The sequence below is a fragment of the Abramis brama genome, assembly GCF_963993115.1.
Source record: "Abramis brama genome assembly, chromosome: 5".
NCBI classification, from domain to species: domain Eukaryota; kingdom Metazoa; phylum Chordata; class Actinopteri; order Cypriniformes; family Leuciscidae; genus Abramis; species Abramis brama.
Genome location: NC_139967.1, coordinates 44,582,648 through 44,607,638, shown reverse-complemented (window position 1 = coordinate 44,607,638; position 24,991 = coordinate 44,582,648). Strand labels below are relative to the sequence as shown.

General features: G+C 39.6%; 1 protein-coding gene across 2 annotated transcripts in view; it reads left to right on the top strand.

Moving 5' to 3' along the window:
• mlxip (MLX interacting protein) overlaps window positions 1-24,439 on the top strand; it is a 31,595-nt gene extending 7,156 nt beyond the window's left edge. The window contains exons 2-17 of one of the 2 annotated variants that reach the window (XM_084115741.1): window positions 1,616-1,722; window positions 1,815-1,900; window positions 2,033-2,122; window positions 2,270-2,305; window positions 3,623-3,869; window positions 3,960-4,049; window positions 5,542-5,636; window positions 6,796-7,324; window positions 10,028-10,119; window positions 11,144-11,264; window positions 11,388-11,500; window positions 11,835-11,942; window positions 12,965-13,092; window positions 13,245-13,368; window positions 13,458-13,587; window positions 23,327-24,439. In XM_084115741.1, coding sequence (XP_083971867.1) covers window positions 1,616-1,722; window positions 1,815-1,900; window positions 2,033-2,122; window positions 2,270-2,305; window positions 3,623-3,869; window positions 3,960-4,049; window positions 5,542-5,636; window positions 6,796-7,324; window positions 10,028-10,119; window positions 11,144-11,264; window positions 11,388-11,500; window positions 11,835-11,942; window positions 12,965-13,092; window positions 13,245-13,368; window positions 13,458-13,587; window positions 23,327-23,442 — 2,212 coding nt within the window. In that variant the 3' untranslated portion in view covers window positions 23,443-24,439. Of the gene's footprint in view, window positions 1-1,615; window positions 1,723-1,814; window positions 1,901-2,032; window positions 2,123-2,263; window positions 2,306-3,622; window positions 3,870-3,959; window positions 4,050-5,541; window positions 5,637-6,795; window positions 7,325-10,027; window positions 10,120-11,143; window positions 11,265-11,387; window positions 11,501-11,834; window positions 11,943-12,964; window positions 13,093-13,244; window positions 13,369-13,457; window positions 13,588-23,326 lie in introns of both variants that reach the window. The other variant, XM_084115740.1, reaches the window with a different exon arrangement.
• Window positions 24,440-24,991: the final 552 nt, after the last annotated feature.

The window sequence follows — 24,991 nt, the reverse complement described above, 5'->3', positions numbered from 1 at the left end:
TGCACTGTATTAAGGAGAGGATGACCGGGGCCATGTATTGCGAGATTTTGGGGAACAACCTCCTTCCCTCAGTTAGAGCATTGAAGATGGGTCGAGGCTGGGTCTTCCAACATGACAATGACCCGAAGCACACAGCCAGGATAACCAAGGAGTGGCTCTGTAAGAAGCATATCAAGGTTCTGGCGTGGCCTAGCCAGTCTCCAGACCTAAACCCAATAGAGAATCTTTGGAGGGAGCTCAAACTCCGTGTTTCTAAGCGACAGCACAGAAACCTGACTGATCTAGAGAAGATCTGTGTGGAGGAGTGGGCCAGAATCCCTCCTGCAGTATGTGCAAACCTGGTGAAAAACTACAGGAAACGTTTGACCTCTGTAATTGCAAACAAAGGCTACTGTACCAAATATTAACATTGATTTTCTCAGGTGTTCAAATACTTATTTGCAGCTGTATCATACAAATAAATAGTTAAAAAATCATACATTGTGATTTCTGGATTTTTATTTTTATGTCTCTCACAGTGGACATGCACCTACGATGACAATTTCAGACCCCTCCATGATTTCTAAGTGGGAGCACTTGCAAAATAGCAGGGTGTTCAAATACTTATTTTCCTCACTGTAAATGTTTTATACTAGTAGTAAAATGAATTTTGCCTGTACAGCCATATTCCAAAGTAATCTGTTGGTTTAATAAGGAATAATTGACAACAGATCATTTCATTATTTAACATTACTACTCCCTGAGGTGGTGTTATGACCACAATGCAATGCGATCCTCCATGAGGATTATCTTCAAGTTTACTCCAGCTGCAAGTGTTTCTTTTAACCAGATTAGTCACATTTGAGTTACATGTAAAGGCCTATGTGGCACAAATACTCAACACAACAAGAAATGAAACAATACAATAGACCGATTATGATGATAATCAATTGAAAATTGAGAAAAACGCTCTTGTTTTATTTTATTTATATATTAGCATAATGGCAAAAAAATTTGGCCTTTTATAAGTCAGACCACAATGATGCATGAAGAAATATTTTCACAGTATTGTAATATGCATAACAGCAACACCAACCAATATAATAATGGTCACACTTTATATAAAGTGGCCTTAATCGTTTGACTCAATTTACTTATGAACATACATTTTGGTGCATTGTAATGATATTTAAAGTACTTGCATTTGATTAACATCTGTAGTTAACTTTACCCCTAACCGTAACCCAACCATTACCAAAACTCGAACCCCTATAATCCCAACCCTGCCTTTACTCCTAAACCTAAACTCATTAGTGGTAAATATTGGATACTTTTTCAGAATATGTAATTACACTGTAATTTCATAGTCTTGTAGGCATTGAATCTTTGTACATAGTAGTTAAGGCCACCTGATAATACATATTACTGTACAATTCAGGTTGATGGTTCCAGAAAATAAGTGTGAATAGTGGAGTTAAGTGGATACAAAAGCAAAATATTTTAAATATTTAGTCTAATTCCATCCCTGACCATGCAATATTTGGGTATCTATAATGTGCAATGTATATCAAGCTTAGACTGTAAGTGACATGAACAGAACAGGCAATTAAATGGTTCATTTATTCTGTGTCCACAGTGGAAGGTTGGTGTCACCAAAATGGAAGAACTTCAAAGGCCTCAAGCTGCTGTGGAGGGACAAGATTCGCCTCAACAATGCTATTTGGAGAGCCTGGTATATGCAATGTAAGATTAATAACGAAACATGCATACTGCTTAGAAATGTGAAAACACAGGAGTTTGTTGATTTCTGTCTGCAATGCCTGTCTTTCTTGAAGATGTAGAGAAGAGACAGAACCCTGTGTGCCATTTTGTCACACCTTTGGATGGCAATATGGATTCGGGAGTACATCGACCAACAGAGGTGAGCATGTTTGGAGTGTCATTTGACTTTTCAGATATTGTAGACCTGAAGGCCTAAAAACCTGTTTTTTCCCTTGAAGAATTTGCACTGTTCATTTCTTGAGTTAGATCACCATGTTCTTATGTTTCATAGGCAATAGCAACAGAAGGCAAGTACTGGAAAAGGAGAATTGAAATCGTCATCAGGGAATATCATAAATGGAGAACATATTTTAAGAAAAGGGTATGTTTGTTTTCCCCTTACATTGAACTAACTTACAGTACTGTGTAACTCAGATCTTATTTATAAATGTCTTATATTTACAACATAAATACACCAATTAATAAGATTTCTTTAATAGCACTCACAAATTGGAATTTGTAGTTACAGAAGCACAAGGATGAAGACCTGTCCAGCCTTCTCAAGGTAATTTCTGGAATGTTCTCCACTATTGTTGATAAAGCTTTGCTTTCAAGTAATTTTGCATCTAAGAAAAAAGTGTGCACATGCATGCAGTTGTTTTCTGTTATTTGTTACACAAACTTTGTTGTTCATATGTAATTAATTGATATAAAGAGATCAGCACTGCCTGTCTTAACGTCACATCAGATTTTAATAATCCATGCATTTCAGAGTTTTTGCAAAGACTAATTTTCAGTTACGAATCTTGGTTCAAATGCTCCAAATTTTTGTTGAAATCTTTTGAAAGACAGCAGTTCACATTCAATTAGATGTTTATATATATATATATATATGTATATATATATATGTATATATATATATATATATATATATATATATATATATATATATATATATATATATATATATATATATATATATATTAGTAGTTTAGTCTGAAGCCACTTAAGGGACACGGTGATGGAAATAAAATATGAGATGGGAGGCAAATTTATAATTCAATGCTTTTGCGTTCCCACGTCATATTATTTAAATCATAAAAGTTTTGTGAGCAAACTTTGAATGCAAAAGTGTTGAAATATACATTTTATAAAATCACCATGTCCTTATAAGGGTAAGTTGAGTATATTAAGTGCATAATGGTTGTTGAACAGGTGCCTTGTTTAAAAGTTGCATTGTTGAATTTCCTTTGGGCAGTGAAATTGCTTTGGAAAGTTAATTTGTGACTCCTTGTTGAGTGTCTTGGATCCTTGCTGCTGGTCCTGGACAAATGTTGGCAAGACTAAAGTTTAGAGTGGAGCACAGACGTTTTATAGTAGTATTTAGATGCATGTAGAGAGGAGATGTGTATAATATGGGAGAAGCCAAAGTTAAGTTACGTTGGCTGTGTCTTCAGGTGTCAGTCAGTGCAAGAACATGGAGGGTTGGCTGGCTTTTGATGACTGGAATAAAGTCGGTTTTATTTTACAGCCAAATGGCAGTTCCAAAATTGTTTAAGCCTGTAGTGATGAATGCCAAACCATTTGCCAATAACTGGATGAACCATAAACATGTAAATGTGTCCTTGAAATATTAACTTAAAATGTCAGGGAGTACTTCAGGTATATATTTTATGACTTCGGCTGACAGAAATACTTTGGGAACCCCTGGTTTTGATCAAAATGCTTTTAAAGATCACAAAGTCAGTTGTGTCCTCTAACTTTTGACTGGTAGTGCATGTGCTGCTAATACACACTCTTGATGCTTGATGCATTTTGCTCTGCATGAACCTCGAGTGTGTCTGTTGACCTGGCCTGCTTGTTGCATTTTGACCTCCCAAAGGGTGCGGAGGAACAGTTTTCGCTCTTTGGGGAAGTGTGGCCAGACACCTACCGTGTCCTCTTCTGCCAGGATGAGGATGTCAGTGTGGGAGGTCGTCGCAGGTCCCGCAAGAGTAGTGATTCACCCGTCCCAATGGAGATGGACTCCCTTTTTGACATGGACGTGCTCATGTCTGAATTCTCAGACACACTCTTTTCCACACTGGCCTCTCATCAACCTGTAGCATGGCCCAATCCAAGGGAGATTGGTGAGAAATGAGTCAAGTCAGCATTGTTAACACATTTATTCTTGAGTAAGATGAACTGATGAACTGACAAGCCCCCTCCTGTATTCTTAGCCCATGCAGGCAATGCAGATATGATCCAGCCAGGCCTCATCCCACTGCAGCCCAACCTGGACTTCATGGACACTTTTGAGCCTCTGCAAGGTGTGAGCGAGCTCTTGTTAACTTGCAGATTAACGATTGACTTGTTGACACAATGACTAGTTGATGAAGAAATGTTACGGCCTTCCATCTACTTGGGCTGGATATTGAAACAAATTTCATGATTCGATTTCAATTCACTAGCTAACAATTCAGTTCTAATCTCAATCTCGTTTAGATTCAATATTGATTCATTTGGATTCATCATGTACATAACATGACAATTTTTCTCAATGAAAAATCTCTCTCAAATAATGTTTGTGCCTGCCTACTTTTTCAGCGGCTTTGGTTCTGGAAGTATTTTTAAAATGTAGTTGAAATAATGTGCGCCGACGTCTTCAACAGATGCAAATACGGTAACACTTTATTTTTAGGTGACGTGGTTACACGTTACGAGATGTACTTACTATAGTGATAACAGTAAGTTATGCATAATTGCAAGTAACAAACCCTAAACCAAAGCCTAACCTTAACTCTATAGTAAGTACATGTAGTTTATTAATATTACTCAGTACTTATTTGAGGAAGTACAATGTAATTACGTCACCTTAAAATAAAGTGTAACTGCAAATACTAACGATTGACAACCTCGTAGCCCACAGTAAAGTTTCCTTTAAAGGTTTATATAAATCATTGTTAAAAACTTTTTTTTTTCAAAGGAGAAAATGAATGGAGTTTTTACTTCCGGAAACCTGATTGTAACGGCTAGAATTAACAACTGAATTGTATAAAGACATTTAAAGGAACACGCCGACTTTTTGGGACTTTAGCTTATCACCGTATCCCCCAGAGTTAGATAAGCCCATACATACCCTTCTCATCTCCGTGTGTGCCGTAACTCTGTCTGACGCACCCACCGCTAGCCTAGCTTAGCACAAAGACTGGAGGTAAACGGCTCCAGCTAGCATACTGCTCCCAATAAGTGACAGAATAACGCCAACATTTTCCTATTTACATGTTGTGATTTGTATAAATAACAAGATCACATGAGACATGATACATTTCCATACGCTTGCACTGTATCTTTCAACATACATTCTGATTCATGTTTATTTCATGCTATAACTAGTAGTAAAGAGGAAGAGATGATCGGTTCACGTGCCGCTTGAACTGAAGCACTACAGAGATCTGTCACGCCACATTATGCCAAAATGGTATTTATTGTTTGAATTTTGTCATAAAATTGACTTTGTTTCATATTAATAGTAACAAAGCACAAAGCGGTTTGTAATTAATGTTATTAAATTACGATTACTTTAATTTAAAATTGAGAAATCAACAGTCAACCAAGTCCTAACATCTACTGGCAACTGGTGATTTTGTGACTAAATCACTCTTTTAGTTGTTAATTTTGAATTCATGAATCAATCAAACAGTTTTGTGGAACATTCTTCATCAAAGTCATCAATGAATTTCCTACAAATTCACTCATTCTGTCAGAGTAGCTGTAAAGTTAACTCACTGGATCAAAAGTCTTTTTTGTGTTCCCAACTAGATCTGTTTCACGCCCTGCGTCCGCAAGCCTTCCCCTTCACTTCCCAAACTTCCCCACCAGTCACTCCCTTAACCAGCAGCAGCTCCCAAACACAGGTAACCATCCTGAACATGCATCACAGATCTGTAGGGCTCGAAGTTCTTCCTGTTTTGTGTGCACTTCCTTTCCTCCACCGCAGATGCACAGTTGCTTCATGTTAATTACGAAACTCTTCAGTGTCTTTGTAACCCATTAGAATCATTAAAGATTAGTATGTATAACTGAACTGTGTAAATATGCATACTATGATAAGACACAATGGGTTACAGTTGACAGCAGGGATGGGATGTATGGCTTTAAAATAGCTTATTCATGACTGTACTAATTAAAAAAAATGTAATTAAAAAAACATGACATTTTTATTATCCTTCTTATTTTGTTAAAATTATTAACATGGCACAGATTCTGCCACAACTGACCAAAACTGTATATTTTTTACTAAAACATTTTATATGGAGGACTTTTATAATTTTCAGACATGACACACATGATTTGTTTAAATTGTAGACACTATTAACATGTATCTGTAACACTGTCATGCCTGCGAAAGAGGCCTTAAATTAGCATACTGGCACAGTCTTTTACAAAGCTATTGTTCAAATAAAAAGTGCATTAAACCCAACACTGATTGAAAAAAGTGCACCCAAATCTACATTTTTGCAAAACTCCGAAAAGGATACCTGTACATACAATTTTACTGCAGTTTCCAGCTGAAATGAACACTAGTCGCAGTAAACAACAACTTTTATTCCTTTTCACGCAAATTATGATTACAGAGGCAGATTATCGATTGATGGCTTATTTTTGTGCTGTTCCTTGCACAATACTGTTATGAACTCAAAACACTTTTACTGCAATCTGAAATTGAACTTGCATAAATTAGGATTTATATTTTGCACTAATCAAATGACTAACTAAGTTTGAATGCAGAATAATAGCTGCAAATACCTATTGCTGACTTTGTGTTGTTAATATTAATTAAAACAACTGTAATTACCAAAAATGAAGAAACCACTCCCTGCTCTTGTAGCTTTAATGAGTATTAATGTATTATATCTTCTACCACATTTGCAAAGTAGTAGCAAAAATATTCCAAATATTTACTATTAGGTATATCCCTACTTGTTAGGTTTAGTACTTGTTTTTCTCATACGCACAAAGCAAAGGCAGAAAAGAGTATGCATTGTGCTGATATTGATGCCTGTTGTTTGCTAGAATCCCTTGCTGTCATCCATGCCGCTCTCCTCAGAGCTTCCCTCTCTGCCTCTGGACTACCGCCTCATCCCGTCTGCTCCACTGCCCAGCCATCTCGCAGTCGCCAACCAGGACAATGGTAATGCTGCTGGCCCGTCCTACCAACAAGCCTACATGCCTCTTTTCACAGAGCAAGTGACCCCCTCCGTCCCATCTCTGCTGCCACCACCAGCTCCACCTCTCCCACAAGGAGATGTTTCTACGGTCACTGCAGTCCCTCAGCCCACCCCAAACATCCCATCTCCTTCTGTAATAACACACTCCGCCCCTTCCACAGTAACTCCCACTGATGCTGCCACTACCTTCAGTCGCAGGTCCAGCTTTGAGTCTCCACAGCCTGCGGCATCAACCTCTGCCTCACCAAACTCACAGTCAGTCAACTTCGCCTTGCCCAAATCCATTCTGCCTTCTGTTCCTAGCAAAAAGGCCAGACACCCACAGAGACAGATTGTCCCGGCCAATCCGCTGCCGTCCCAGCTCATACTCACAGGTTTGTAACACGCTCACTAACACACACAAAAATCTAAAAATGGACTCATGTCCACAAATAATAACACATTTAACACATTCTGTTGTTCAATTACATATTTCTGTAAACTATTTAATAATAAGCAGCACATTTTCAGTTTGATATTTTTATAACAGCTTGCATAAACTTTAGAAAACGGCAGCCGTGGTTATGAGAACATAACAGTAGAAAGTACAGTAGCTAGTAGTAACTTAAAGTCGGCATGAAATCAAATTTGACAAATCTTCTTTTTATATGTAATATTGTAGTGTTTATTATGAATGATTTGTCTGTGCACTTCATTATTTTTTTAAAATTCATGTACCCTTATAATCTTTAATCAAATACATTACCCTTCCCTCCCCCCTCGAAACGACCTCTCTTCTCTTTCGGTCACGTGCCATGGCGAAAGGGTGCGGCCAGAGCCGATGAGGGTGCGGCTATCGGTGTTTGTCTCGTTTCGCGGGAGGCTCATATAAATATGGGCTGATTCCTGCCTGAAAATTTAGCTGCTCGTCCTCGTCGCCGGGCTCCTCAATAAAAAATCCTTCATGGGAGGGTAACGGTGGGGAGTCCGGTGGAGAGAAATCCTCCACAACTGAATATAAACTGGCATTCAAATCTGCCTCCATTTTGTTTGCAACGCCCAACCTCCAACGATCCAATCAATTCCCGAAGAACGAAATCAAGCCCCGCCCTACATTTTTTTTCTAATTTCAGAAGCCGTTTCACTCGGATATACGTCACAACAAGGAAAAAATTACAATCTCAACTTTCTTTAAATTTACAGAAAAAAATTATAAATGAGCAAAGAAATAAGCATTTTTTATCATTTTCACAAAAGTTTCATGGCCACCCAGAATATTTTGTTGTATGAATATCTGAACATGCAAAATTTGTACCCTCTGCTTTTGTACAAAAAAAACTTGAATATGGCTAAGTTTAATTTAAAAAAAAAGTGACTCTTTAAGCACAAAGCTGAGAAATTTGCATTTTTGTCAAAGACTATATCTGGATCGGATTCAGAACGGTGATCAAAACACAGATTGAGTAGATCGAGTCCATCAACACCCCTAAGGTTGCACAGCCTATAGCTCCTCCTGGGTCAACATTTCATGCAGTAACATTAGGCAGTTTGGATTTATATGCTGTTTAATGTTGATGATCGTGTTATATCACATATGCATCTGCTTACATATATTGCTTGTTTCTGCATCTTCTATGCCTGTCTTTTGATCAGGAGATCCTTTACTCTATTAGAAGATGTGTAATAGCGCCCCTTACCGTGTAACAGTGAAAACACTGAAAGCTGGAAAATTCTGTCAAAGGCGGGGAAAGATAGACAGGCGATTTGATTTCGCCCTGCAGTTCAGGCTGGAAACCTGTACATTTATCTATGCTGCTTCCTTTACAGATTTGCAGGAACCAATCACAAACTGGCTTATCCACCTGGCGCGCTATTGGTGTGTTTAATCCAATCCAGAGCTGTTACGGTTCTGTTGAATTCCTTTTAACCTCTCGACAATGCTCAATGGCTTCTTTTTAGCAAACAAATCGCTCGAGTGGGTGTAAATACCACTAACTTTCATGTTTTTTTTGCATAACCTGCAAAAATCGCTCGATTCCTTTGCTGCTTCTTCAAACCGCTGATCAACACGTTTGTTGACACGTTTCCTGCCTGGAGTTTTCGCTGCAAAGTACGTCACCCGGATCATTGGTCTGATTGGTTGAAGGACTATCCAATTGCGTACAGAGTCATCTGAACTATGCCCGTTGATCACGCCTCTTGTGCAGTAGAAAATACAGAGCAGACTCCCCAGACTAATGTTCAATCTTAAAAGATTAAGCTTGGTCTGGTGATAGCCAGACTAGGGGAAAGAGTTAATATACTAAAATCTAGATCCACAGGAATTAAAGTTCAAAGTAAATACTAATATATATATATATATATAAAAAAAAAATATATATATATATAGATATAGATATAGAAGGTGTGCGGTGTCATGCACACAAAATAATGCAATAATTTAACAACATAAGATTAACAAAACCCTAACGTACGAAACTGAGAACAAAACTAAGAAGAAACAAGGATTTCAATGAACAACGATCAAATGTGAGCTGTCGCACAGAGAATTCTGAGAACGTCAGTTTATTTTTTTTCACTGTAAATTATAAGATGCCTTGTTCTTTTTCACTTCTGAGAACTGTAAATTCATCATCAATTCATTGTAAAATTACATGAAAATGACTCATTAGATCAGTTTTTCACTTTATAAAGTAAGGGAACTCACCGTTAACCTATTAAAAGGTTTTTTTTTCATCATTTTACTGTGTTTTACTGTTAAAATGGCTATCTCTTTTTTTGTGGACTGGTTATGTTTTCATCTATCAGTAATTGGAGAAAACCTCTCCATATTGGTCATTAAGATTAATTTTGATTAAATAATTTAACCAGTTTAGCAGTTCTAATTAAAACACATTTACTGCAAGCTTTCCACAAGCTGCTGATCTGCCACAATGAGACAATTTCACACTTTTTAGTGTGTTCATCTATTAGTGTGTTCATCTATTAGTGGATCCCCAAAAATCATCCAGAAAATTGATAGTAGGATAAAAATCAACAGCATTGCCAATGCTGAAATTGTTCTCATCATGTACATATCCCATCATAACCATTCCCAGGTCCCGCCAGTGCTGTCATTGTTACCTCGTCCCCTCTCAACACTGATGTTGTCCCCACCACTGGTTTCATTGCCTCCTCCAGTATTCCTTGTGTAAGATTTCCACCCTTCATGTCCTATCATGTTTTACAATAGATAGTCTATATAAACGGGTTGTGTATCATTCAGGATTGATTTAAAGAATCTTTTTAAATTCCTAAATTTTCATTGAGTTCGCAAGCAGGATGCAGAATTATAATTCAAATTTGAATGAAAGTAAGTAGAATTGAAAATGCGTGTAATGGCTATTAGTAATTTTTATACATTTTTCAGTCTAAAAAAAAAATCTAACATTTTCATGTACAACATCTACACTACTGTTCAAAAGTTGGTAAGATTTTTTTTTAATCTAAACAACGATGATAAAACAATTTCAGGATTCTTTGATGAATATAAAGTTCAAAAGAACGGCATATATTTGGAATAGAAACCTTTTGTACCACTATAAATGTCTTGACATCATTTTTGATCAATTTTATGCGTCCTTGCTATATAAACTATTCATTTCTTTTAAATAAAACTTACTGACCCCAAACTTTTGAACGTTAGTATATGTGTTTTAGTCTGAGGCCGTGTCTGCTCCTACAAGTTAACAATCAACTCATGCACAGATATAGTATTTCTCTTCCGTGAAATCAAACCAAAAATTGACTCATCTTGCACTCATGGATGTGTTCAATGAAATGATACAACTCTCTCACCCTAATAACACTTGTCTCTGACTAGCAATAATGAGTAGCAATGGGTGTAAATTTTATAAAAGTAAAAAAAAAATTTTTTTAATGCCCCATCCATACTTTCTAATTCAATAGAAAATAGGTAAACGGAAGAGAGAATATTGTGCTTAAACAGTTTCTATAGTGTAACTTAAATTTCTTTAAATTTCAATTGACTAAATACATTTTCCTATCTTTCCAATTCAGCATCCTGTGGGTTGTGGTTCGTTCCATTTCTGATTCATGAATTGAAAAGGGAGCCAGTTCTTAATTTTGAATTCTACCCAACCCTAGTAAATAATAATTAATTTTGGCCCCAAGCAATCCAAAATTACAATAAAAATGTACACACTACTTCGCAGGGTTCTGCTGGGTTTCATATTCTCCCTCAGACACAGAAGTCTCCCCAACTAATCGTACCCAAAGAGGAAACTGCCACAAATGTGTCCAACAACAAGACATCTGTACAGTCTTCAAGTACAGGTTCGATTCAGCCCTGTCACTTTCAATTTACGCTGAAATTGCTCTGTGTTTTTGTTATTATTTTGTTTGCGATTCACTGAATTTAGGGTTCTGAGCAAGTTTTTTAAAATCCTTTTTCTGTAGCACACGACGGACGTGTTTCAGGTCAAGGGTCACCATTGGGACCAGAACAGGTACCAAGCCCCCAGTCACCTCTCAACACCAGTGCAGGCATGGGCAAAAATGAAACCTGTAAGGTACGGTTCATGAGATTGCACTCTACTAATGTTGTCTAACTGTACATTGATGCGATGTATCCAGAAATGCAAAAGGTTCATTTACATACATTCACACAGAATGTTTCAAAGATAAACATTTGCACAATAAATCATAGTAGAAAAAATTGCTGATATTGAATGAATGGCAAATTTTAAAGATTATTTACTCAATCTTTTTGTTTATGTGTGTTGGAGGGGGGGGGGACTAACAACTTTCTTAATTGAGCATAATTGTCACTAATTTTGATGTTGAAATATCCAAATATCTACTAATTTCTCAGTGTGTCTTGTTTTGTAATTTTTGCTTTGACAGAGTCGCAGAGTGACTCACATATCTGCTGAGCAGAAGAGGCGATTTACCATAAATGTCTGCTTCAAGACACTGTGTAATCTTGTGCCGACCCTCAAGTCTCAATCAAATGTAAATCTGCATTCATCTTACTTCATTCTCATAATCCACATTAGCCTTTTTTTTTGTGGAGCATATAATTAGCTTGAAGGTGTCTCTGCGTAACTGTAATGGGAGAAAGTGTTTTAAAGCCGCCATGTGATGTTCTCTTCAAAGGTCATTATTTTGTTTATTGGATGTGCTAGAATAGGCTAGCATGCTTTAATGTAAAAAAACATTAGTTAACACTTTATTTTACAGTGTCCTCATTACATATGTTACATTTACATACCATAGTATTAACAGTAAATTATGCATAATTACATGCAATTAACCCTCAACCAAATCCAAATCCTACCCTAACCCTATAGTAAGTACATGTAGTTGCTTAATATTACTCAGTACTTAAATATATAATTACACTGTAACAATGACACCTTAAAATATAGTGTAAACAAACATTATTTTTCACATACTGTACATTATTGCAATTCACCTTTTAGTGCATAATCCTGTCCTGTACACACACTGTTCAGTCACTTACAGGATTGACAACTGCATTCTACTACTGAATTAACCAAAAAATGCAGGTAGTGACAACCGCATTTACGTTAATGACGTACTATGAGAGATATTATGAGAGATGCATCTCTAATGTACGTTAATATACGAGCCAAGCTTAAACAACAACCCCAAAAACGCTTATAATACACGACGCCTCCATAGAATGTGCTTTAGTTAAAATTGCTGAACACAATGAAACTTTACAGTTTGTACATGGCCAAGTGCGGTAGTAATCTGCACTTCGATCAAGGCGGTTTAGGCAGGTCTGGAGCAGTGTTCTCTGTTAGACTATGAGCGTTGTGACTTTGCAGATCTTATAAATGCACAAACAGACACATTGCACACTAAAGGAAAAAGAAAACATTAAAAAGCATCATATGGCCTCTTTAATATTGAAAAATAATGTAATTACTGTTTCATTTTGGCCCTTAAACAGCAGAACATGCTGGTGATGTAACTTTATTTTTTGTCACCCATATCTTGGTTTTCAGATCAGTAATGCTTCAACACTTCAAAAGACTGTTGATTACATTGGCAAACTACAACTAGAGAGACAACAGATGCAGGAAGAGACCAAGAGACTACGAGAGGAGATCGAGGAGCTTAATTCATCTATAAGGTAAGTGTTCATTAAAAATAAATATTGGGAACTAATTGAAAGTATGCCATTTGGAAAAACTGCTGCTTCATAGCCAAGCTATTTCAATGTAAAGCTTTGTGTGCATGTAGACCTGCTTATTCTCAGTAAAAGATGCCCATTGTTTATTGCAGCTTGTGCCAGGAACAGCTCCCTGATACAGGGGTTCCCGTCACACGCCATCGCTTTGACCACATGAGGGAGAAGTTTGAGGACTATGTGAAGAACAGAACTCTTCAGAACTGGAAATTCTGGATAGTATCCTTAAGCCTGAAAAGATTGAACTGAATAGACAAAATGTTTGTACTGGATTGGACTCTTATTTTCTTTAATACCTCCTCTCTCAGTTTAGCGTCATTATTCAACCTCTGTTTGAGTCCTTCAATGGGACGGTGTCTACCACCAACAACACAGAGCTATGTGAATCCACGATGCAGTGGCTGGATCGTTACTGTGCCCTCCCTGTCCTCCGACCTAGTAAGTTCACCGTTCCACTTTATTGAAATGTCCTGCAAGTGTAAACTTTTTATTCGACTGGACGGAAGTAGTCTCGCATAGCCAGACCTTCAGACTGACGGCAGAAGGTCTGGACTCCATAGCAGCTTTCATTGGCCAAGGGGACGTGTTACCGACATGTCAAGCAACCAATCATAGTTTGTTTTGTTCAGCGTCATGTTTAGGGGTGTAAAAATGTAAAGGCGCTGTCCCCACAATAACAGACCGGTGTGGTGAACAAATGAGTCCTACTGAAGAGATGAGTCCGAGCTTAGGACCCAAGCAGTCCGATTGGTTCAAAGTACGTTTTATGGGTAATCGCTTTAGTGCCTGGTTACAAATCACACAAAATCACTTTATTATAGAAGTTTGTACTACGTTATAATGAATCATGAATGTATTTTAACTTATATGTTTCATATACTAGTATTTAACCGAAGCTATAGATTGTGAAATTAAACATTTCTCGTTGTTAGTGTGTTTTTAAAAAATAAATAAACAACATATTTGAGCTTCAAACAACTACATTCTAGACTGAGAAACTCTTAAAACTAAATTTCGCGGTCTTTCTCCTCTGCTATTGACGCAACTTGAGATTTTAAATATTAGCTATAGAATATATACAATTTACATATTGTCAGGGACCAAGGCAGTAAGGCAAGAGGACACAGGAGACTGTTTTCAAAAAAAAGGGGTTTTATTACCCAAAATATTGAGAAGTTACATAAAGACCAAAATTAATAACTAGGCCTTAAAAAGAGGTCAACAAAAAATAACTGAATATAGGCTCAAATACATAAACTCATAACACAAGGTTAACTGAACAAAAAACTGACCTGCCACAAAGACACAGAAGGGAGCTTATATAACAGCTTGACAAAACCAAATAACATAGAAGGGGTAAACAAACTAACACATGAAAACTCAAGAGCTAACTAAGGACAAAATCCCCCCTGGCACATGGTGAGACATGGTATGGCCTAATGAGCTGGCTCCCGGATATAGGTCTCCTCAGCCCTTAGCCACTCCTTTCGCCCAACCAGGAAGGGACCGCCCCCAACAGTCCAGGTAACTCAACACAAAGAAACATGTGATTAGTGCACTCCCTGTAAATCAATGTAAAGGTAAAGCAAAATAAACTAAATCAAAAAACTGTTGTTCATTATTTAGACATCATAGTTTAGATGACTGTAAATGATAAGTGCAACAAACTAAAGAGGTGAAATAATAAAACTGTAATCAAATGTTTAGAACTGAGGTGATGTTACCCTGTGTGGTCGTAGCCATCACACACTCCCCCCCTTCAGGACTCTCGCTGGTACAGCGAGACAGGTAGTCAGCTGTCTGGTTCTCTTTGCCTGGGATGTGTTGGATGCTGAAGCGGAATGGTTGCAGGGCCAGGTACCACCGCGTGATTCTTCCATTGGTGTCCTTCATCCTCTCCATCCACTGCAGTGCTTTATGGTCGGTCTCCAGTGTGAATTCTCTACCCAGGAGGTAGTAGCGGAAGGAGTCCAGGGCCCACTTGATAGCCAGTCCCTCTTTTTCTACGGTCGAATAACGGACCTCCCTGGGGAACAGCTTTCTGCTGATGTAAGCAACAGGATGGCGGTTCTCGGGGGGCCCCTGAAGAAGCACAGCGCCCAGACCCCTGTCGGAAGCATCAGTCTGCACATAGAAATGCTCGTTAAAGTTTGGACCATACAAAACTGGTTGTTTACTCATTGATTGCCGGATATCATGGAAAGCTGCCACGGCCTCCTCTGTCCACTGGATCTGATTGGGACTCCGGGACCCGGTCAAGTCTGAGAGCAGAGCCGCCCTGGTGGAAAACTGCGGAATGAAGCGACGATAGAAGCCTGCCATGCCCAAAAAGGATCTGAGTTGCTTCCTTGTTTGGGGTAAAGGGCATGACTCAATGGCTTGGATCTTACTAACCTGTGGCCGTATCATCCCATTCCCAATGATATGGCCCAGGTACTCAGTCTCAGATGCAGCAAAGGCACATTTTGCGGGATTTACGGTCAGCCCAGCAGCGTGAAGGCAGCCCAAGACGGTGCACAGATGTTCCAGATGTTGCTCCCAGCTGTCACTATACAGAACTATATCATCAAGATAGGCTGCCGCAAATGCAGAGGAATCACGAAGTACCTGGTCCATCAGCCTCTGGAAATTTGCTGGCGCTCCATGAAGGCCAAATGGGAGCACTGTGAAGTGGAATAGGCCCCATGGAGTCCGGAAAGCAGTCAGCTCTCTGGATCGCTTGGTCAGTGGTACTTGCCAGTACCCTTTGCTAAGATCTAATGTGGTCAGGAATTTTGCCTTTCCCAGCCGTTCAAGCAGGTCGTCAATCCTTGGTGTTGGATAGGAGTCAAACTGAGAAACTGAGTTCAAGTACCTGAAATCAATACAGAATCTTATGCTACCATCCTTTTTCGGTACAAGGACTACCGGGTTACACCATTCACTCTTTGAAGCCTCTATGATACCCTGGGACAGCATGAGATCCACCTCCTCTTTCAGTGCGGTCAACAAGCGCTCAGGGATCCTGTAACTGAGTCGTCTCACAGAAGCACCATCTTTAAGGACAATATCATGTTCAACAAGGTCAGTCCTCCCAGGGTTCACCTGTAACACTTCAAGATTACAGATGGCTCTCACCTGCTGCTGTCTGTCTTCAGAGAGATGACGGAGATCGAAGTCCACTGGAACACCTTCAGAAGGTAAGTATTGCTCATCCACTTCCTCCTCTTCCAGAATGCTTCTGACGAGCATCACCTCTGTTTTCTTTTCAGGTCGTTGCACCCATTCCTTCAGGAGGTTCACATGCAGTACTTTATTGGAACGTGACTGACCTGTGGTCAATATCCGATAGGTGGTAGGCCCAAGTTTCTTCTGGACCTCAAATGGTCCTTGCCACTTTGCCAGAAGCTTATTGTCATCACTAGGGAGAAGCACTAGCACCTTCTGTCCAGGGCTGAAGGATCTCTGGCGGGCTGACCGATCGTACCAGAACTTCTGCTGTTTCTGGGCCTCTGCCATGTGTGACTGGGCAAGCTCGCTCATTTTTTCCAATCGGTCTCTCATCTGCACAACATAGGATACCACATTAACAGAATCCCCTCTCCCCTGGTCTTCCTCCCAGCTCTCTCTCAGCAGAGAAAGAGGGCCTCTGACATCATGCCCATAAAGAAGTTCAAAGGGAGAAAAACCGGTGGAGGCTTGCCCTGTATGCAAATAACAGATATGGCAGCCAGAGATCCCAGTCTGTACCACTGCTGTTCACAAACTTTCGCAGCATCTGCTTCAACGTCTTGTTGAAACGTTCCGTCAGCCCATCCGTTTGGGGGTGGTAAGGTGTAGTTCTCAGGCTCCTGATGCCAAGTAATTGATATACCTGCTTCAACAAAGTTGACAAAGTTAGTTCCTTGATCAGTCAGTATTTCACGAGGGAAACCCACTCTTGAAAAAAACTGTACTAGACAAAAAGCAACAGATTTAGCTTTCATGGACTTCAATGGGAACACCTCTGGGTACTTGGTTGCATAGTCTGTTATAACCAGCATGTAACGGTTCCCAGCTTTACTCTTCTCAACAGGACCAACAATGTCCATCCCAAGGCGTTCAAATGGAGTGGCAATGATGGGGAGTGGTAGGAGTGGAGCTCTGGAGGGAAGGCTAGCAGATGTCATTTGACACTGAGGACAACTTTTGCAGAATTCAGCAACATCTCTACGCAGTCCCGGCCAGTGAAAATGGTGTTTAATGCGGGCTGTGGTTTTGTGCTTACCTAGGTGGCCAGCCCAGGGAACAGAATGCCCCAACACCAGTATAGCCTCTCTGGCTGCTTGGGGGACCACTAGCTGCAATACAGATTCCTGTTGACGGTAGAGAATGCCATTTTGCAAAATGTACTCCTCTTTGCTCACGTCCAGCTCATCTCCTGGCTCCTTCTCCTCGATTTTCTGAAAAAGAGATGCTAAAGATGGATCAGATTTCTGCATGTTTATGATACTGGCTGGCATTTGAAATCCTAAAGGCAACTCTGGCTGGGTGTTAGTTTGTGGCTTCACAACTGTGTGAAGAAATTTCTCCTGTCTTTTCTGCCTACGAGTTTTACGTGACTTCAGGGGTGTTGCCTCATCACTGTAGAATGGCAAGGTACTGAGGATCTCCAGGTGCTCGTTAGACTTCTTAGCCTGCCCCCTGGTGACAGCAGCATAGCATTTTCTGGTTTTGTCTGATTCGAACAAATCAAAAAGTACTGGGAGGTCTCGTCCTAGCACGACAGGATAAGGCAATTTATCAGCTACCACAATGTTCAAGAGATATGTTTGATTGTCAACATTGATATACATGTCAGCAGTTGAGTAACTCTTCTCATCACCATGCACACAACATATAGGGATGGTATCTCTGGTGCTTATAATATTGGTTGGTACAAACTTCCTGTGCACAAGTGTCTGATCACTCCTGGTATCAATTAAAGCTTTAAGAGCAGTTCCGTTAACTTGAACATCAGCCATCTTTACCACCTGGTCATTCTTGGAAACAGCATCCACATGAGGGCGTGGTACAACACACATCTGAGTCAACTTTGCTGTATTTTTAGGGCACATGGGCTTTGTATGGCCTTCTATTCCACAGAGATAGCAAATTGGTTTTCTACCTGAGGGCTGTGATGGTCTGCTAAACAACTGGTTTTCCCCAGTGGGAACCTTACCCCCGCTGGCCTCTGGCTTTAGTTGGTACTGCTGGGTGGATTGATACTGCTGAGAGGGTTTACGGCTGTCTCTTGGGGTCTTCCATGAGTTGTAGCTCCATGGCTGTCCTTTTCTCCGCGCCGCCACAAACACATCCGCTAGTTTAGCAGCCTCCATGGCAGAACCTGGGTCGTGCTCTCTGATCCAAATCTGCAGCTCAGGGGACACCATTCTCAAGTATTGTTCCAGCATGATCATTTCACCAATTTCTTGTGTTGTTTTACCTTTTGGCTGGATCCACTTTCCATACAGCTCCTTGATTCTTGCATACAATTCCTTTGGGCTCTCGTCAGGGCTCACCTCTAGGGAACGGAATCTTTGCCTGTAGGTCTCAGGATTAATGTCATACTAGGAAAGAATTGCACCTTTAACCCTATCATAATCAAGAGAGTCATCAACATCCATATGCACATAAGTACTCCTAGCTTTACCAGTTAGCAATGGCATTAAATGAAAAACCCAGTCTGGCTTCTGCCATCTGCAGGCTAAGGCAATACGCTCAAATGCAATGAGAAAGTGTTCAATATCATCATCATCAGTAAATTTCTCTAGTCTGGGCACATGGTGTGGATGGACTTGACCTGCTGCTGTCGTAGTTGACTCAGTCACAGCAGTGTGATCCATTCGGGTTTGAGAACGAGGTCTGTTGGGTGGAAAGGCCTCCAGATCTTGATCAGAATCTGTTGGTGGAGGCTCTAACAGTGGAGATGTTCGAGCTTGTACTTCCAACTGCAGCATCTGAAATTGATGTTGAAGTGTTTTAAACCGCTGTTCTTGTCTTGTAGTTGCTTCCTTCTGCTTCTCATCTCGGGCCTCCTGCTGTCCCATGTGTGCTCGGAGAATGGCTGCCAGGTCAGACAGGGTTGGCTCCTTTCCTTCATCTTCAGTGTTTTCCACTCCAAAAGCTCCACTTTCTCCTTCTTCACTAACAAGTTGCTTGTCCGATGCAGTTTGGCTTGCAGCTCCTCCTTGTTGTCTGCCTTTTCCCCCTCTTCCACCACGATTCATTTCTTGTTGAAAAAAAAAAAAAAAAAAAAAAAAAAAACTTGTGTCCGTCACTGGATGATCCCAACCGCTGCCACCAATTGTCAGGGACCCAGGCAGTGAGGCAAGAGGACACAGGAGACTGTTTTCAAAAAAAAGGGGTTTTATTACCCAAAATATTGAAAAGTTACATAAAGACCAAAATTAATAACTAGGCCTTAAAAAGAGGTCAACAAAAAATAACTGAATATAGGCTCAAATACATAAACTCATAACACAAGGTTAACTGAACAAAAAACTGACCTGCCACAAAGACACAGTAGGGAGCTTATATAACAGCTTGACAAAACCAAATAACATAGAAGGGGTAAACAAACTAACACATGAAAACTCAAGAGCTAACTAAGGACAAAATCCCCCCTGGCACATGGTGAGACATGGTATGGCCTAATGAGCTGGCTCCCGGATATAGGTCTCCTCAGCCCTTAGCCACTCCTTTTGCCCAACCAGGAAGGGACCGCCCCCAACAGTCCAGGTAACTCAACACAAAGAAACATGTGATTAGTGCACTCCCTGTAAATCAATGTAAAGGTAAAGCAAAATAAACTAAATCAAAAAACTGTTGTTCATTATTTAGACATCATAGTTTAGATGACTGTAAATGATAAGTGCAACAAACTAAAGAGGTGAAATAATAAAACTGTAATCAAATGTTTAGAACTGAGGTGATGTTACCCTGTGTGGTCGTAGCCATCACACATATACAATATACTAGTTGTATTAGTAATAATATTAGTTGATCCTGATAATAACTCATTGTCACAGCTGTAAACACGATGGCTTTCTTCTTCCATGAGGGGGTTTGGCTTCACGATGGCTTTGTTTCTAGGTGGACCGTTAAAGAACGTGACACACACGTATCCCGGAAATCCATGAGGATTCAACCAATCAGTGTTTTTTCCATTTTGTGTGCCATGTGCATTAAACTAATATTTGTTTGTTTTAAAAATAGCATTTTAAATCGCAATTTTAACCATAAATTCGCAGTTAATTTTTTTCATTTATTTTTTTCTTCCCTAAATCGTGCTGCCCAAGTAAAGAGCGATACAAAACAGTAGACAAAGCAGCATATCCTTCTCCATCGTTTTTGTTTCGGTTCTTGTACTAAACTTCCTTCCAAGCGAATGTCCTGTAAAGGACTCAGTGCTGCCCTCTGACGTTAGTGGAGTATAAAGAGTATTGTACTGCGCATGTGTCGAACGCGCTCATCCGCAGCCGAGTACACTTTGAAGGCTCTGCGAAACATGGAAAATTAAGCATACCCACGGAAAATCTTAAAGGGGTCATGAATTAAACTTTTAACAAAAAACGCTTTTATTGAAATCAAGCTGCCAAACGACTTGCTTTTAGTAATTCCTTGTCTTTATGAAGTTATAGAGATGAATACATCAGCACAAGACACAGATCAACACCCCTTCTTCTCTTTGTGCCACTTATTGGCACATTTGTGAAGGCAGAGATACTAAAACAGAATACATATAAAAAAAGATTTAGATGCCTGCTAAGTTTTCCAAATGCTATGAACCTCGTAGTTGTGGAAGAATACACTATCTGCATACCTTCCTAGGATTCTAACATTTGGGGGAAGTGGCTATGTGGCAATGTTCCCATTGTGGCAATGGGAAGTGGCAATGTTTTTCCCCCAAAAGTGACATTTGGGGGAAAAAACATTTTTTTTTTAAAGTTCATTTTCAACTTTCTTTAGTGTGTAATGTTGCTGTTTAACTTTTACAAAGTACAATGTCCCTTTAGCAGGAGTTGCTCTCTATATCAGTGTCACTTTTTCTGAACTCCCTGAAACGCCTCCATTATAGTCTAGAGCAGTGTTTCTCAACCAGTGGGTCGCGACCAAGCGTTAATAATAGATGCTTCCTGTGGGCCGTTTAATATGCCTGAATATGCCACAAGCCCTGAAAGTGAAGCCAAAACGTCTCGATCACCCCCGGTGACTGGTCCTAGTATAGGTCATAAGCCCCGCCTCCCCGTGTTATTCAATGGGACTTGAGACCAACTAAACAATTTAATTACACTTCAAATATCTTTTTTCCGAAGGTGGTTTCTGTCATTTACTGCAGTTTTTTATCACGCTGATGTAAGTTCAAGTGTCTGTTTATAAAATAAGTTTGTTTTTAGTTAGTTACGCGATGCTATAAAAACGGTGGTGTGACGTCATGATTGACAGCTGTGATTGACAGGTTCTCTGAGCGAAGTAGTCACTGAAGCACCAACAGACTTTTTTTCGGGATCTTCGGAGGACTGAGGAGATTGGAGCTTTAAATTTAATATCTAAACTTCTATAATTAATTATTTCACACCGAGAGTGAGGGCGGGGCCTTTTTGCCATTTTGCGGCTTTACTTCCTGCCAGAGCCCGTCTACGGAGAGCCTTGGCACTCCCTATTAGCCCCATTGTATCGATCTTGGTTGCAGTTCCATTAGAATTCCACTGGAGGTGATCGCGGGCGATTGCAGACTGAATGGGAGTCTATGGGGCTAGACGGCTAAATGTGTATCTTTCACCCGATTGCCGTTGAGAAATCTCAGATTTGATTGTAGGTTTTGCAAGGTCAACATGGGTTATAGGTCGAAAGTTGAATGAACGAGTACTTATGTCCTTTCGATTTCTTACAGGTTGAGTTGTTGTTGCCCATAACACGCTAGCATTCTGCTAATGAACGCTGATTGGTCAGTGAAGGACTGATTACGACCAGAGATACCGCTTGATGGCATCGTGGCATCCGAAGCGGGACCAGAAACAAACAAAACAAAAACTCTTCTAGCACGTGTATTTGCCTGTGTCAGCTGTGTTGTCCATGCCTCGAGTGAAAAGAAAGTGCAGAGCGCGAACGCACCAAAGCGACTGAAGGATTGCCGTAAAGCAGTATCTCTGGTCGTACGATGTGTATGACGTCATTGACATTTTAAAAGACTCTGGTCTGGTCCCGAAATCGCTACTGCGCAGACTCAAGCCACAAAATGTCAGCGTCATATCGGGACACTGGCGGCTTCACTTCTCACCAATGGAAGAGAACGAAGGGGCGTCGTCCATATTTTTTTTACAGTCTATGGTCGCAACCCACATTCTATAGGGGGTCACGAGACTTTCTCTGTGTTCTCGGTGTTACACCGGCACAGTCAATAAGTGCGCTTCACAAAAGGCTCACTGCAACAATGACCTCCAACGAATCATATTTTCAAATGTTGTACGTTGAATCATTATTGCCGTAGCTTTCTAACACTGTTTTTAAACTGTCCTATCACAGTCACTTATTATTGCCGCGAACGGCTCTTATTGGACAAAGTCCAAGCATCGGCATACAGAGAATTGTCCGGGACCACCTGACCAGATTAACACAGAAATTCTCTCGAGTCGGGGTTTTCAACAGTGACTGCAACGAAAACAAAAAACAGGAATATAAACAAATACACACTCGAAGTGCTTGACCAATCACAACACACTAGTCCAGCCGACCAATCTGAGCACTTTGCACTTTTTAGAAGGAGGGGCTTCATAGAGACAGAAACTAAACAGACCGTTACTGACAGACTGAGAAGAGAGGAGCTGCAACAATGTCGAATAAGGGGAAAATAATGTGTTTTTTGAACATTCAAGCATGAAAACCTATTCTAGAAGAGCCCAAAAACAAAACCAAGACTTTGAAAAGGGGTATAATAGGTCTGCAGGAACTGCCTATATAGGTTGTGAAATGATGATAGAAATATGATATGAAATGATGATAGAAATATCTAATGTTAGTAATAGTGTTTTGGTGGTCTCAAATGCACAAACTTCTTTTGTTCTAACCTGGCGCTTTCTATTCGGTGTTTACTGTTTCTTCATTTTGATGTAGTATATCTTGTATATCTGTGTATTATGTTCACCATTTCTCTTTGTGTTTTTTCTGTATCCTACAGTGGTACTCAAGACATTACGACAGCTCTGTACCACCACCTCCATCTTGACCGATCCCGCACTGTTACCCGAGGAAGCCAAAAAAGCTGTCCTCAACCCTAAAAAACATTCCTCATGATTCTCAGTTTTAACCCTCTGACATCTAAAATGTGATTTTAAGAATTTTTATCCAGGCATATCAGGCTTCAGGAGCCTTTTGCCTGTGGCGAGGTCTTTGCTTTGTTGTTACTAAAAAAACTCCACTCAAAATGGTGGAAATGCAAGAGAAATGCAAGAGAACTGCTTGATTGTCTACTTTAAATGTATTCATAGAAGTGGACAAAATGGAGAACTCTACGTACATGGTCAAATTGTTTGCTTCTCATATGTACACGAAGATACAAATGGCCACTCAGTCAAATAAAGAGTAAGCCCCCTTTCTTTTCTTTTTTTTAGCATAAGCGATTTATTTTAAAATGACAAACCAAAGTCAATCGTTTACGTTCATCATCTTGAGAGCCATACATCTGGCATGTCTCCAAGCATGTCTCCGACTGCATAGTTTTACTAGACCTGTTGCCTTGAGACTCAGGGTGTGTTTTTTTTGTTTGTTTTTTTTTGTCATATGTTTGGGTGTTTTCTGTATTTGATGCTGTTATTCTGATTATTTAGTGACCTTTTGGAAATTTATCCTCTGTTCACCCAAAAACTGCTACACCATTTAACAAATACCAGGATCGAGACTGGCTTATTGAAGTATTTAAGCGCATGGACAGATGCATGGGCCTATAAAACAAATATTTATATTCATGTAAGTGTGAGGTGCATTTGTTGTTTCTTAAGGTGAACATTTATAGGACTTTTGTTTCTTAAGATGAACATTTAAAGGACTTTCGATAGGCTGATTATTGATTTTTTTGGGGTGGGTGGGGTCTTAATATCAGACACATTTCAGCAGTTCATATTAAACGGCCCACAGGAAGCATCTATTATTAAATATTGAACTTTTTTTCCAGTGTTCTGAATGCTGATTTGGTCAACACTCTGTTTCTGCATTTTCCTGGTAAAAAAAAAAAAAAAAAAAAACGAATTAACTGTGGACTGTTCCCAATAAAAATGTATGAATTTTGCATTCATTTATATGCAAGGCAATTGACTAAATAAAGTCATTTGTATGGGACGTTGGAGGGTATTTTCACTAATCTGAGCAAAGCAGGTCAGGATATAAGTAACTTATTTACCATACAGAAAGTTGTGCTGTCTCCTTTTAGTTCAGGCTTCATTTTCAGAGTTAAACTAAATTCTAATATACTTGAATAACATGAGGAGACGTTCGTAACTTGGTGAACCTTTACTGAACTCAAGGCAGCACAGAACATACATCTAGCTCTGCCAACCCCAGAAAACACTCTGGCAAAAAACACACATTCACTCCAAAACAGGAACGCCCTTCCCCAGGCTTTCAGCCTCTTAAAGGAATCTCACTAATGCAATAGTCAGTCAACACATTACATAAATCATTTAAATTCACATTTCTTTTTCAATCTTGACCTTCTGTTTAAAAATGTTTGACAAACACACTTTGGAGGATTTCTCCCTTTTTGTTTTAAATGAATACGTAAAGTAAATGCCGAGTTCTTGCCTTACCCCAAGCCTTCATAGTAGGCTTACAATAATGCTTTTTATTC